Raw genomic sequence first — 13,406 nt, 5'->3', positions numbered from 1 at the left:
TTAAGTTCAAGCTAAACGTGATAGTGGCAGTTCTTCATGTTTTAATCTAGATCTGCTTCAGTCACACAAAAAACTGGTTTCACTGGTGAGGGGTGCTTCATCTTTCCCCCACCATCCACTTACTTCCTATAGCCTCTCTCCCCAAGCTCTTTTCTCTCAGCCAGGTTCAGTTCAATTACTGAAGCCAAGCTAAGGCAAAAGCACCTGAGAAGAGAGACTGGGGGAAGGGAAACTGACAGGGAAGCTTCAGTATCTCCCTCCTATAAGCTCCTTTTGCAGACACCCTGCCCCTGGTCTGTACTGTATGTGATTGGGGAAGATCGGTTTAAATGTGCAGATCTGTCACCATCACAGCTAATTTGTCCCTCAGCCTCAGTTTTTTGGGGGACAATAATGACAATGATCATGAACCTTATTCCTCATAACAGGAAAAATATTTACACCAGGGTTTTTTCCCCCTTCATTTAAATGCGTTGAAGTGAATTTGATTATTTGGCATATGTATAGTTTTTCACATGTTCAGCTTGATGAGTCAGTGTAGCAGACCACCATGTCTTAAGTCCAGATGGAGAAGCTGACCTTGGTGAGGACAGTAAAATTCCTCCACTCTGCCACATGCTGTATTTACAGAGTTATAATTCCCATTTTCTATAAAAGGACTTAAACCATTTGCAGCAGGTTTCCTGGGTTACAAAACCTCCCTAGTTTTAAAGAATGTATTTCTGTCAAAGAACAGATGGCAAGATGTAATTGTGTTATGGAATTCACTGCCACAAGATGTGGTGGCCGGTAGCTTAGGTGGCTTTCAAAGAGGAATAGATCAAAAATGGAGGATAAGTCAATGGCTACTTGGCATAAGTATATGCAGTCTCGGTGCTCAGAGACAGCATGTCTTTGGGGAGCAGGAGAGGGCTGTTGCACTCATGTCCAGCTTGTGGGCTTCCCAAAGGCATCTAATTGGCCACTGCATGAATCAGGGTGCTAGACTAGATGGATCAAAATTGTGGTCCAGCAAAATTTTTCATATGTTCTTATGACATTCCTTATGGAAAAGGAGTGGGAAGAAGTCATCTGTGTGTGATTGCAAGAAATTCTGAGAGAAATGAAGCCCCACTTACCTGCGCAGCATGGATAAGCGGGGCATAGTTGCGAGGAGGGAGCGATGCTTAGGGTTGCCATATTCCAGTTCCACAAATCCGGGCAGGTTAATTTGCATATTATGTAAAGTATCTGCATATTATACAAATTATTTGCATATTATTTGCATATTATGCATATATCATGCATATTATTTGCATATTAACATTTGGATTGTCCAATTGTTTTGTTTTTGTGCCTAGGAATTACCACCGAAAACTGGGGAAACATGTGAGAAATCTTTTTTTTAAAAGCAACATTTTCAGCCTTAAATGCCTAGACTCTAGTTTCCAACACTAGGGAGTATTGATTGATTGATTAAGAGAATTTATATCCTGCCCTTTTGCTGTTAAAAACAGGGCTCAGCACAGCTTACAAATATAATAAAAACAATAAAAATACACAATCAATATAAAAACATAATAAAAACACAAAATAGCAACAAACAAAGTAAGTCAGGGCAGCAGTACAGTTAACCATATACGATATATTTCAAAGATGTGGTGGGTGGAGAAAAACAAGAAGCCAAAATGTTAGGAAAAGGAGTCTTTCACACCACATGCTCAGTTCTAAATACTGTTGCAGCAAGTTTTACAAGTTCCTCCAGTATTCCACTGGTGCAGGCACTCAGACATTCAAAGTATTTGTATGTTTCTTAGGTTTTATAAAAGCAGAGCTTTGCTTAACTCAAAATTTCTTTTCCCTTTGATCAACCACATCTACACAGGTTCCACCTCCATACTCAAAATGAAACTGGGCCTGGAAGTGTGCAACAACTCCACACATACCATGCTAATTAGATTACCAATGCCAGGATGTCTGTCTTATCAACTACTCTCCTGCTCCCCCCCCCCCACCGGGCATCATGAAAGACCCAGTCCTGGGCTCAGAAAGAAAATAAATATCTGGTCCTCTTCAAAGTATTGATAAGCCTCTTGTTTTAATTGAAATAATAATTATAAATTCTTGTTCTTATCACTAATGGGAGTTAATTATCTTGCATATGCTGCTGTTGCTTCTATAGCTGTAACGGAGTGAGGTTAAAGATAAGTGAAATGCAAATAGGAAAAGAACGCACAAAAGGCAGTAACACTTTCCTAAATGTAATACCATACCAACCACAACAAGATTCCTATGAGTAAGGCAAAAAACTAAGCATCTCACAACCAGTCAGGATTCCTAACCAAAAACCAAAAATATGATAAATGAAGAAATATGTATATAAGCATGACTATCAAATATATTTATTATTTACACAAACTGTAAAGATATTTATAGTGCAATCCTAGGTTTATTTATTCAGAAGCAAGTCCCAGCATATTCAGTGGGGCTTACTCAAACAGGGACAGAACTGCAACCTCAAGTGATAAGCAACTTCATTCACACAACCCAAAATTCCAAATCATGCCACTTTACGCTGTTTTGCAACTGTTTATACTTGTTTTTATGGTTATTGGATTTTAAATGGCTTTATTTCTTGTTGTGAGCTGCCTTGGTTTCCAACCCTACCTCACAGGGTTGTTGGAAAGACTCCATACACGCACACACTGCAGATGTATAAATACATACAGCCCATATAATAGTTTATTGTCAAACCAGTTGGTCATTGCAGAAAAATCAGTATTAGTTTTAAAAAAAATCAGTATTAGTTTCCTACAGAATAAAAACTGTAATACCTAAGTAAGCCCTGCCTACTTGCTTTAAAATAGGACTGGAGAAGGGGGCAGAAAGAGTTAGAACACAAACACAATTCTTTTTTACATTCACTCCAAAGTCCCATTGATTTTGAGCACATTCATAACCATGTCTACTCAAAAGTAAGTCCTATTGAATTCAATGGTATTTACTCTGGGCATATGGGATTAGCATGCTTTTACCCCCACAAAAGCAAGTATTGGGAAGGTTTTGAAAACATTGCCCAGGATCTGACTCCTGCACACAAGAGGAAAAGAAACTGAAATGTATATACTTACCCAATTTATGAGATTTCAGATAAACAGGGGGGGAAACCACCATTTTGTTTTCTAGACACTGCCTCAGGTGAATGAAACTGAAACACAATCCCTCATTGGCTGCAATGCTGAACGGGCGGGGTTAAAGCTATGAAGTGCTATAGTACTACTGTTTAAAGAAAAATTTAACAGTCGGGGCGGCTGACGTTTTTATGTATATCTCGAGAACCGGACCACCTAGGAACTTAATTTTTATTTTAATTAAAGCTGAGAATCCGGGCCACCTAAGGGGCTAGCCGGGCACTGGGTGGCATGCATAGAATCCGGGTAAAACCCAGCTAACCAGGCAATATGGCAACCCTAGCAATGCTGCCGCGGCCATCTTCGTTAAGGGCAACGTCGTGTGTCGCAGCGTTATGTGTGCGTGACGTGCGGCAGGGAGGGGAGGGGCCATGGGCCTATTTAAGGCCAGGCCGCCCCTCCTACCTCCTCTTTCAATGAGCGACGAGAGAACGATGAGGGACGTAGCAGAGAAAGCTGCAGGACAGTCGGCGTTGGTTGGGCCTATTAGGCCTAGTTGGTTACCCCCAGAGGGGGTTTTGGGAGCCCCAACAGCTGTGGGTGGTAGTGTTGCGGCGTGGCTGCGACTGGGGCAGGCCTCGTAAAGGGGCCTGACCAGTGGGCCTCGTAGTGGGGCCTAGCAGTGGCACCTCCGATACCCCCCCACCTAGCAGTTGTGGAGGGGTTGATTGAGGCTTTTTTTTGAGCAGCGCGACGTTAGTGCTGCTGCTGGTTAAAAGAAAGACACAGGAAGTTTAAAAATAAATGAGACTATACTGGATATACAGACAAAATTAAATATAGTCATGCTAATACACTGGTTAAAGACAGACTCATGCACATAAAGGGAAATTAAAAATAAATCAGAATAAAAGGGACGAACAAAAGAAATTGTGTCTAATCCTTCTAGTTTAAGTTCCCTCTGAGCACTCTCCCCCCAACAGGTTCAGCTTAGCCCCCCCGATGATATACACAGGTTGGTTCTTTATTATATTATTACAGGGTGGATGCATGATGTGATGGCAGAGCCCTTTTGTGAGGCTTATGACTTCTTGCTAGGCCCAGACATAGGGGGAGGATTGCCCACCCCCGCAGGTTATCCAGCTTAGCCCCCCCTGATGATATACACAGGTTGGTTCTTTATTATATTATTATAGGGTGGATGCATGATGTGATGACAGAGACCTTTCATGAGGCTTATGACTTCTTGCTAGGCCCAGGCATAGGTACAACTTCTTGCTAGGCCCAGGCATGTATGAGGTTTGAAGTACTTAATTATATGATTATTATACTACATACTAGTATATTGGTGGGGCCTAGTGAGCCTTTTTAGCCTTTGGGCCTTTCATAGTTATATGATAATAAGGGTGGAGATAACAGTTTGCTAGAAAATGTCTAAATCGCTGTATCTTAAGTGAGTGGGCCTTTTGCATTCCAAGTGTTAATTTCAGGCTATTTGTTCACTCTGAGACAGAAGAGGCATTTACCTGAATTTAGTTAGGAATGGAAAGTTTAGCAGATGGTAATCATATTGATTGGGAAATAGGAATAAAGAGGAAAGCCCGATTTGCCTAATAGAGATCCCTCATATTACAGGATCTTAGACTCTTATTGACGTAGGGCTGCCTTTTAAGGTCCAGGCAGAGTCTTCCCCCCTTTACTGAGGATTGTGGCACCAACAACGAAACATCATTACCTGAAATTACATTTTAGTTAGGACTTCTGATATCATTACCTGGAATGACATATAGTGTGCAACTGTTGCATTGGCTCATCTATTTAGATATGTGTTGGAAAACTTGCTATAGTGCAGCCACATATTGGTGACAGCAACACATCTCAGCATCTGCTGCTCTTGGATTTATGATATCATTTACTAGAAAGGGATATAGGATGTTAATTTTGCATTTTGGACATCTATTATGACAGGTGTTTGGAAGCCTACAAGGGGGAGGCCGCTGCAGTCGGCCAAATATGGGTGGCAGTGCCATATCTCCAGTATCTGTGCTTTGGGGAACTGGGTTAGCTGCACTAAAGTGGTGGCTGGGAAAGTGTGCTTACTCATAAATTATTTCCTTTCTTTATGTGAAACAGGGAAATATGAGGCCAGTGGCCCTCACAGCAGTGAGGAGAAGCACCCAGCAGTAGCTGCTCAAGGAAAGTGTTCCTCCCCTGTTAAGCTCGAGGTACTGGGACCTTGCTTGCAGACTGCCCAGTTCCTGGGGAGGTTTGTTTTGTTATGGGGTTTTCTTTCAGTTTCTGGATCCCATATTGTAGTCTCAGGGCTTGCCTTAAGGGACTGCACTCTTAAATTTGGCTTGGGCATAGACCCAATGGCAATCAGTAATGGCTTCCTACCAGTTAGTTAATGCACTGCCTATGGGAAAGTATGACATCTAATCTGTTTTTTCATCTACTGTGAGGATACAAGGGGATTTATAGCTTCTGGGTTTTTGCCTTTTCAGTCAATTCTATGAGGTAGAGCATTACATATGGACTGCTCTATTTCTAGCACGGAGCGCTTCAGCTCCTTCCTTGCAGGGGCTGTCAGGAGACGAGAGGGTAAAAAATTTGGATGCATGTTAACACCTGATGTCACAGATTATGGAATGGCTATGTAACTGGTTCATCTTAATGGCTGTGTCAATGGAACATCCTGCCTGGTGTTAACCTTCCTGGGCATACCACCTAATTCACCACCAGTCATACTCATGTGGTCAGTCAGTAAGGGTTTCATGACAGTTAGGCCAAGAAAGTGTTTCTTGTCTGCCCTCCAGGTATTAGAGGTCTTTTCCGGTGGTTTATGAGGTCGTAGCAGGGCTTCCACAGCCTTACTACAGGTTCAGGTTTGTGGCTGTATAATAATTTAATGCTTGTTGTGATCAAATATTGATCAAGAAATTAGAGTCAAACTGCAGGTTACATTTTATATTCTTGCCCAAATCATTTGGTCTAGTTTTCCCACACTCCTGGGGAAGAACTAACTAACTTGCTGTAGAATTACGTGACATAGCTCAGGGCTAGAGCCTCTGAACTGCAGGCTGAAGGTCCATAGCATCTCTAGGTAGGGCTGGGAGGTAGAACTGGAAATCCGTGGATGCATCGGGGGTTTTGTGCTGGCTGCAGGCTTGGACTTATAGACAGTGAGGCTTGGGACCTCTCCCGTCCATTTTAGGTAGGGTTATGGCCCTTGTCTGTTCCTTCGTTCTCTAGTGCCCAGATTTTAATGTTTTCTTTTGGGGCATGGTGAGGTAGACTCAGGTGGAGCGGTTCAGCTGTGCTGTGCAACTGCACATTGGGAGATTGGGGAGCAGAGTCAAAGATGGCCATAAGCCGGTCTGTCGCCCCAGCATGCTCAACAGCTATCAGAATGCAGGAGGGGTTTTTCCCAGGACTTCTGGGCCGGCAAGGGCTATGCACCAGAGTGGCCTATTCAGTGAGTCACCTGCTGGGATTGCCTAGTGAATGGCTGGAGACTGGGCCTCTCAGTCCAAGCACTTCGAGGTAAAGGCTGATGATTTTCCCACTTATTCCAGGGACTTCAGAGTCCGCCGTATGTTAGCTGGGTGGGCTAGAGAACACCCTGCCACCCTCGATCCCCGTTGCCCTTTCTCATGGGACATTTTATTGAGCATGGTGGGCCAGTGAAAAACAGTATGCTCCTCAAGCTATGAAGCCAGACTATTCCAGGTGGCAGCCCTTATGCTGGTTTTGGGAGCTTTTAGGATAGGTGAGGTGGTGGCCGGATCCAAGGGAGATTTGTCTCGACGGGCCCTCCAGCAATCAGATGTCTCCATGGAAGGGAGTTGTACCTGTATAACATTGATGGACCGGCAATGTTGCTGGACAGGGATGGAGCAGCTGCGCACCCTATCCTGGGCTTACAGTTAGGCCTCAGTCAATGGGCTGCAGTGTGGTTGCTTGGCTGGCGAGGAATACTTTGGGACGGGCTCCTACCCACTTTGTCCCAGCTTGGTTCAGTGCAGACATCTCCGCATGTGGTGGTCATTCCCAACTCAGTATTTGAGGCAAGGCCCTCAGATGGCAGGCATGTGCAGACATGCAGTTCGGGACACAACGATGGCCTCGGTTACCTAAGGGCATGGTCCTCAGTTTGGCAGGCATGTGCGGACATGCAGTTGGCGAGGCAACGGAAGGGCATGACCCTCAGTTTGGCAGGCATGTGCAGACATGCAGTTCAGGAGGCAACGGAAGGGCATGGCCCTCAGTTTGGCAGGCATGTGCGGACATGCAGTTCAGGAGGCAACGGAAGGGCATGGCCCTCAGTTTGGCAGGCATGTGCGGACATGCAGTTCAGGAGGTAACGGAAGGGCATGGCCCTCAGTTTGGCAGGCATGTGCGGACATGCAGTTCAGGAGGCAACGGAAGGGCATGGCCCTCAGTTTGGCAGGCATGTGCGGACATGCAGTTCAGGAGGTAACGGAAGGGCATGGCCCTCAGTTTGGCAGGCATGTGCGGACATGCAGTTCAGGAGGCAACAATGGCCTTAGTTACTTAAGGGCATGGGCCTCAGTTTGGCAGGCATGTGCGGACATGCAGTTGGCGAGGCAATGGAAGGACATGGCCCTCAGTTTGGCAGGCATGTGCGGACATGCAGTTCAGGAGGCAATGGAACGGCATGGCCCTCAGTTTGGCAGGCATGTGTGGACATGCAGTTCAGGAGGCAACGATGGCCTTGGTTACTTAAGGGCATGGCCCTCAGTTGCAACGAAAGGGCATGGCCCTCAGTTTGGCAGGCATGCATGGCATGCAGTTAATAAGGCAATGTCGGCCTTGGGTACGTCTGCTTTGGTCAGACATACTCCCGCGAAGGGTTTGGCGTGGTGTCTGGAGCCCGATAGGGATGGACCAAGCGCGAAAGAAGGTCAACCGGCAAATTCGGTTGGCTATTCTGGGGCAGGGGGGGTTGGCTATTTCACACCCTGCATTCAGCATTGGATGGGTGAACTGTACAGGGCTGATGGCGTTCACCTGTCTGACGCAGGTAACGTCTTTTTGGCAGACCTGCAGAGGTGTCTGCGAGAGGTGCTTCTCGGCAGTGGGTAAAAGGGGACTAAATAGAGATTTGTCCCCTTTTTGTGGCGGGAAGGTTCGGAAAGGGAAATATGTAAGGACAGCTCGGTGGCCCCCTTAGGCACCTTTGGAGGTGATTGGCGGTTCCAGAGGCCTGTCTGTCAGAGCTTTGCAGCTTGAGGGCAGGATATGGGCTGCTTTTGGGGCCAACTTAACTCATCCACCCGAGGGTTGTGCGGCCCCGGGGGGTGGTGACCTGAGAAGGCCCCCCTACTCACCTACTGGGTGTGGCTGGCGGAAGGGGTAAGCAGATGGGGCTTGCCCTTTTCCCAAGCAGGGGCTGGTCGCCCGTGAGCTGTATGGCAAGATGCTTGCTTATAGATAGTTCCGCACCTAGGTTTCCCTCTGCAGGTCACTTTAAAAGGTGTTTTTGTATAGTTTAATAAAGTGGCCCTTGTTCAACCCAAGCTGATCTGTCCTTGTCTTATTTCACCCCTTCACTCGCAAATGCCCTCATGCCCTTTGGAAGTAAATGTAAATGTACTGCTTTCAAGTCGATTCCTACTTATGGAGACCCTATCAATAGGGTTTTCTTTTCTTTTTTAATAATTTTTATTCAAATTTTTCAAAAGACAAACAAAACAAAGTCAAACAACAAAAACATAACAATACAACAAAAGAAAAAAAATAAAATAGTTGACTTCCGATTTGTCGCAGATCAGCTATAAATATATAATATATATCAAACCTGTCCCTTAATATATACATACAGGATCACTTTTCTCCATAGGCTATCTTAGTTAATCGTCAAATCCCAATATCATCATTTTATTTTGATCTTTCAACAAAAAGTCTAAGAGAGGCTTCCATTCCTTAAGAAATGTGTCTGTCGATTTTTCTCTAAGTAAACATGTCAATTTATCCATCTCTACTAAGTCCATTAATTTCAATAGCCATTCTTCCATTGTTGGTGTTGATTCCATTTTCCACTTTTGTGCATATAATAATCTTGCTGCCGTAATCATGTATAATATTATTCTTCCATATTTCTTTTCTATTTGTTTATCCATAAAACCCAATAAAAAAAATTCTGGTTTTGACTGAATATTTATCTTTAGAATTTTTTGCATCATCCTACCTATCTGTGCCCAAAATGATTTTGCCTTTTTACACAGCCACCACATATGATAAAATGATCCTTCTTGTTGTTTACATTTCCAACAAACATTAGAAACATTACTATACATTTTTGACAACTTTTCTGGAGTCATGTACCAATGATACATCATTTTATAGAAATTTTCTTTAAGATTATAGCATAATGTAAATCTCAAGCCTTTTTTCCACATATTTTCCCATTGATCCATTTGTGTGTTATAACCAAAAAATTTTGCCCACTTTACCATACACTCTTTTACTTGTTCTTCTTCCATATCCATTTTCAGCAAGAGTTTATACATTTTTGCAATTGTATTTTCATCATTTGTACACAAACCTATTTCAACATCAGATTTACTTATTTCAAACCCATACATTTTCTTGTCCATTTTATATCTTTCTAACAATTGTAAATAGGCAAACCATTGAGAACAATATCCTTCCTTTATCAGTTGTTCTCTCTCTTTCATTATATATTCTCCATGTACATTTTCTAATAGTTCTTGATAAGTTAACCATTTCTCTTTTCCAGCCATTTCTCTTCTGTAAAACGCTTCTTGACTTGAGACACATAATGGTGTTTTCGAATAGAACCTTGGTTTATATCTGTTCCATATTTTCAACAGAGGACGTCTTATAAAATGATTATTAAAGTCTACATTTACTTTTACTTTGTCATACCATAGATATCCATGCCATTCCCACTTCAGGTTATGGCCCTCCAAATCCAATCTTTTATTCCTCAATAAAATCCATTCCTTTATCCAGACTAAACAGCAGGCAACAAAATAAAGTCTCAGATTTGGTAATCCCAGTCCTCCTCTTTCTTTGGCGTCTTGTAGTAATTTAAATTTAACTCTTGGTTTTTTTCCTTGCCATACAAATTTAGAGATATCTTTTTGCCATTGTTTAAAAGGTAAATCAGAGGATATGACAGGTATTGTTTGAAACAAAAACATCATTCTCGGTAATACATTCATTTTTATCACAGATATTCTACCCATTAATGACAATTGTAGTTTATCCCATCTTAGCAGATCTTTCTTAATCTCTGTCCATAATTTTTCATAATTATTATGAAACAACTTTGAATTTTTATTTGTCATAATGATACCTAAATATTTCAACTTTTTCTCTATTGTAAAATCTGTCTTGTCCATTAACTCTTTCTGTTCCCTTAAAGTTAAATTTTTCACCAACATCTTTGTTTTTTGATTGTTGATCTTAAATCCTGCTAACGGTCCAAATTCTTTTAATTTGTCCATCAATACATTAATTCCTTCCAAAGGGTTTTCTAATACAATTATCACCTATGAATAGGGTTTTCATGAGGCTAAGAGGCAGTGACTGGCCCAAGGTCACCCAGTGAGCTTCATGGCTGTGTGGGGATTTGAACCCTGGTCTCCCAGGTTGTAGTCCAACACCTTAACCACTACACCACACTAGCTCCCTTACACCACACGGGCTCCCTAAAGTTAGATTTCCTGGAAGTAAGTACCATTAAAAAACTGTGATACTTACAGCTACCTCACAAATCACATTTTTCCTCCATGATCTGCCCATTCTGTGACCTCATAGCAGGAAAAATATTTACACAACTCCCCAGACATTCCAGTAAGTACATGTTTTGCTAAATGGAGACTATCTCTTTGGAGGAAAAAAATGCCAATTGGCTCTTGTTCATATTCAGAATGCAGAACCATTTGCTTGCAGCAGTCAATTTCTACCTCAGGCAGGGAAACTTTATGACATCCTGATCTCCATATTCAGGTCTCTGTGTTTTCTTCCAGCCTGTACTCAACACACTGTGTCTTGTTGCTGTTTGCATTAGCTCTGGTGGGACTGTCATGTATCCTTTAATGAACTAAATACTGGGAAGCTAGGTTCTTGTGGGGGAAAACTCAAAACATAATACAATTAAATGAAATCTTATTTTAAACCAGGTCCAGATTACAAGGAGTTGGATGTTCATCTTAGGAGAATGGAATCTGGATTTGGCTTCAGAATTCTTGGAGGAGATGAACCTGGACAGCCAGTGAGTTGAGTCTTTTATCTTTCCACTCTATAGCTTCAGCATCTTTGTATCTGTCAGAAAAATCACTTCATATAATGCTCATATTGGAATGGCACTTTTTCTTGTTCATACATTGAAAAAGACAGGTCTCTCGAGCCATCAGCATCTCCATCTAAAAGCTGTCATTGTGAATCAGTCTGTATTAAGTTACCAGGAGTATATTCTCCAACCTTTTACACTGTTCATTTTTCCTTGACACCTTTCAATTATTGACTTACATGGCATAATTGGCTTCTGAAGATGGTCAGGGCCGCCCTTTAACAACAACAAAATAACATTCAAATGTTGTGGGAGCAAATGTATGTCATGCTCTGAGAAGCAACACAGAGAAATTTTTGCTGGATAAATATAGTAATTTTGAGATTTGAAACTGCCACTGTTTAGATTATACATTCTTGAGAAAATTCAACAGACATCCTGAAATGATAATGCATTGCATTCTGAAATACACAGGGTAATGACTTTCATTAGTCATGTACTGAAAGACTGTGGTATCAAAATAGAAACATTCCTGTAATAGTTCTCCTTGACCAATGACAGGCTTAAGGACTTATGACTTTCAGTACGTCAGACATAGAAAAGGAAGCATTATTCATTTTATTTTATGGTGACATACTCTGCATGTATTTTTAGCCCTTCAGGATTCCAAGGTACAATAAGAAAACTTAGAATAAGGCTTCAGACATTATCGAATGCAGAAGGAATATGAAACAAAAGTCTTTGGTGCCTTCTGACTTTTGCATGTCTTTGTATTGTCCAAAATAGACCTCACAATATTTCCCTCCCCCTCTTTTTATAGTGACATCCACAAGCTTTCTTAGTATGTGACGTTTGTGCAACTGACTGTGAAGGAAAGAAATTATGGTCATAGATTGCAATGACATGTTGCATAAAACATGTGGCTGCCACCAACAATGGCAAGTGTGCATTTAAATTCCACATCTAACATCTATGACAACTTACCCATCTTCTGACATCATAGCATTTTGAATACATACATCACTGACTGCTGATGGGGCGGGAGAAAAGTCCAACACTGAGATGTCAGAATATGGGCCAGTTGCTTGTCATACATAGATGTTTTAGCAGGGCGAATTAAATACACATCTGCTGTTTTCAGCAGCAGCTCTGTAAACTGGTGGTTGAGTGCACTCCCCAAGGAGACTTGTTTAACACTCACATTAACATATTTTCAGTGCCAGGCAAAGGTTTTCCTTCTCTCCCAGGCTTTTGATTATTAACATTGGTATTATATTTGTGGGTGGTTTCGTTGGCTAATTTCTTGGTGCTTATGATCATGTGCAGAGCTTGGAAAAGTTACTTTTAAGAACATAAGAATATAAGAAGAGCCTGCTGGATCAGGCCAGTGGCCCATCTAGTACAGCATCCTGTTCTTACAGTGGCCAACCAGGTGCCTGGGGGAAGCCCGCAAGCAGGACCCGAGTGCAAGAACACTCTCCCCTCCTGAGGCTTCCGGCAACTGGTTTTCAGAAGCATGCTGCCTCTGACTAGGGTGGCAGAGCACAGCCATCACGGCTAGTAGCCATTGATAGCCCTGTCCTCCACGAATTTGTCTAATCTTCTTTTAAAGCCATCCAAACTGGTGGCCATTACTGCATCTTGTGGGAGCAAATTCCATAGTTTAACTATGCGCTGAGTAAAGAAGTACTTCCTTTTGTCTGTCCTGAATCTTCCAACATTCAGCTTCTTTGAATGTCCACGAGTTCTAGTATTATGAGAGAGGGAGAAGAACTTTTCTCTATCCACTTTCTCAATGCCATGCATAATTTTATACACTTCTATCATGTCTCCTCTGACCCGCCTTTTCTCTAAACTAAAAAGCCCCAAATGCTGCAACCTTTCCTCGTAAGGGAGTCGCTCCATCCCCTTGATCATTCTGGTTGCCCTCTTCTGAACCTTTTCCAACTCTATAATATCCTTTTTGAGATGAGGCGACCAGAACTGTACACAGTATTCCAAATGCGGCCGCA

The 13,406-nt window shown here is 42.4% G+C and overlaps 1 protein-coding gene across 24 annotated transcripts in view; it reads left to right on the top strand.

Moving 5' to 3' along the window:
• The window catches only part of MAGI2 (membrane associated guanylate kinase, WW and PDZ domain containing 2), a 1,014,264-nt gene that overhangs the window by 884,011 nt on the left and 116,847 nt on the right, over positions 1 to 13,406 (top strand). For 21 of the 24 annotated variants that reach the window (XM_061582129.1, XM_061582109.1, XM_061582110.1 and 18 more), the window contains one exon: positions 11,282 to 11,376. In XM_061582129.1, coding sequence (XP_061438113.1) covers positions 11,282 to 11,376 — 95 coding nt within the window. The remainder of the gene's footprint in view (positions 1 to 11,281; positions 11,377 to 13,406) is intronic. The other 3 variants (XM_061582111.1, XM_061582120.1, XM_061582133.1) reach the window with 1 other exon arrangement.

The sequence above is a fragment of the Rhineura floridana genome, chromosome 8 (genome assembly GCF_030035675.1).
Source record: "Rhineura floridana isolate rRhiFlo1 chromosome 8, rRhiFlo1.hap2, whole genome shotgun sequence".
Taxonomy (NCBI): domain Eukaryota; kingdom Metazoa; phylum Chordata; class Lepidosauria; order Squamata; family Rhineuridae; genus Rhineura; species Rhineura floridana.
The sequence above is the reverse complement of the archived record's forward strand: the minus strand, read 5'-3'. Positions and strand labels throughout refer to the sequence as shown.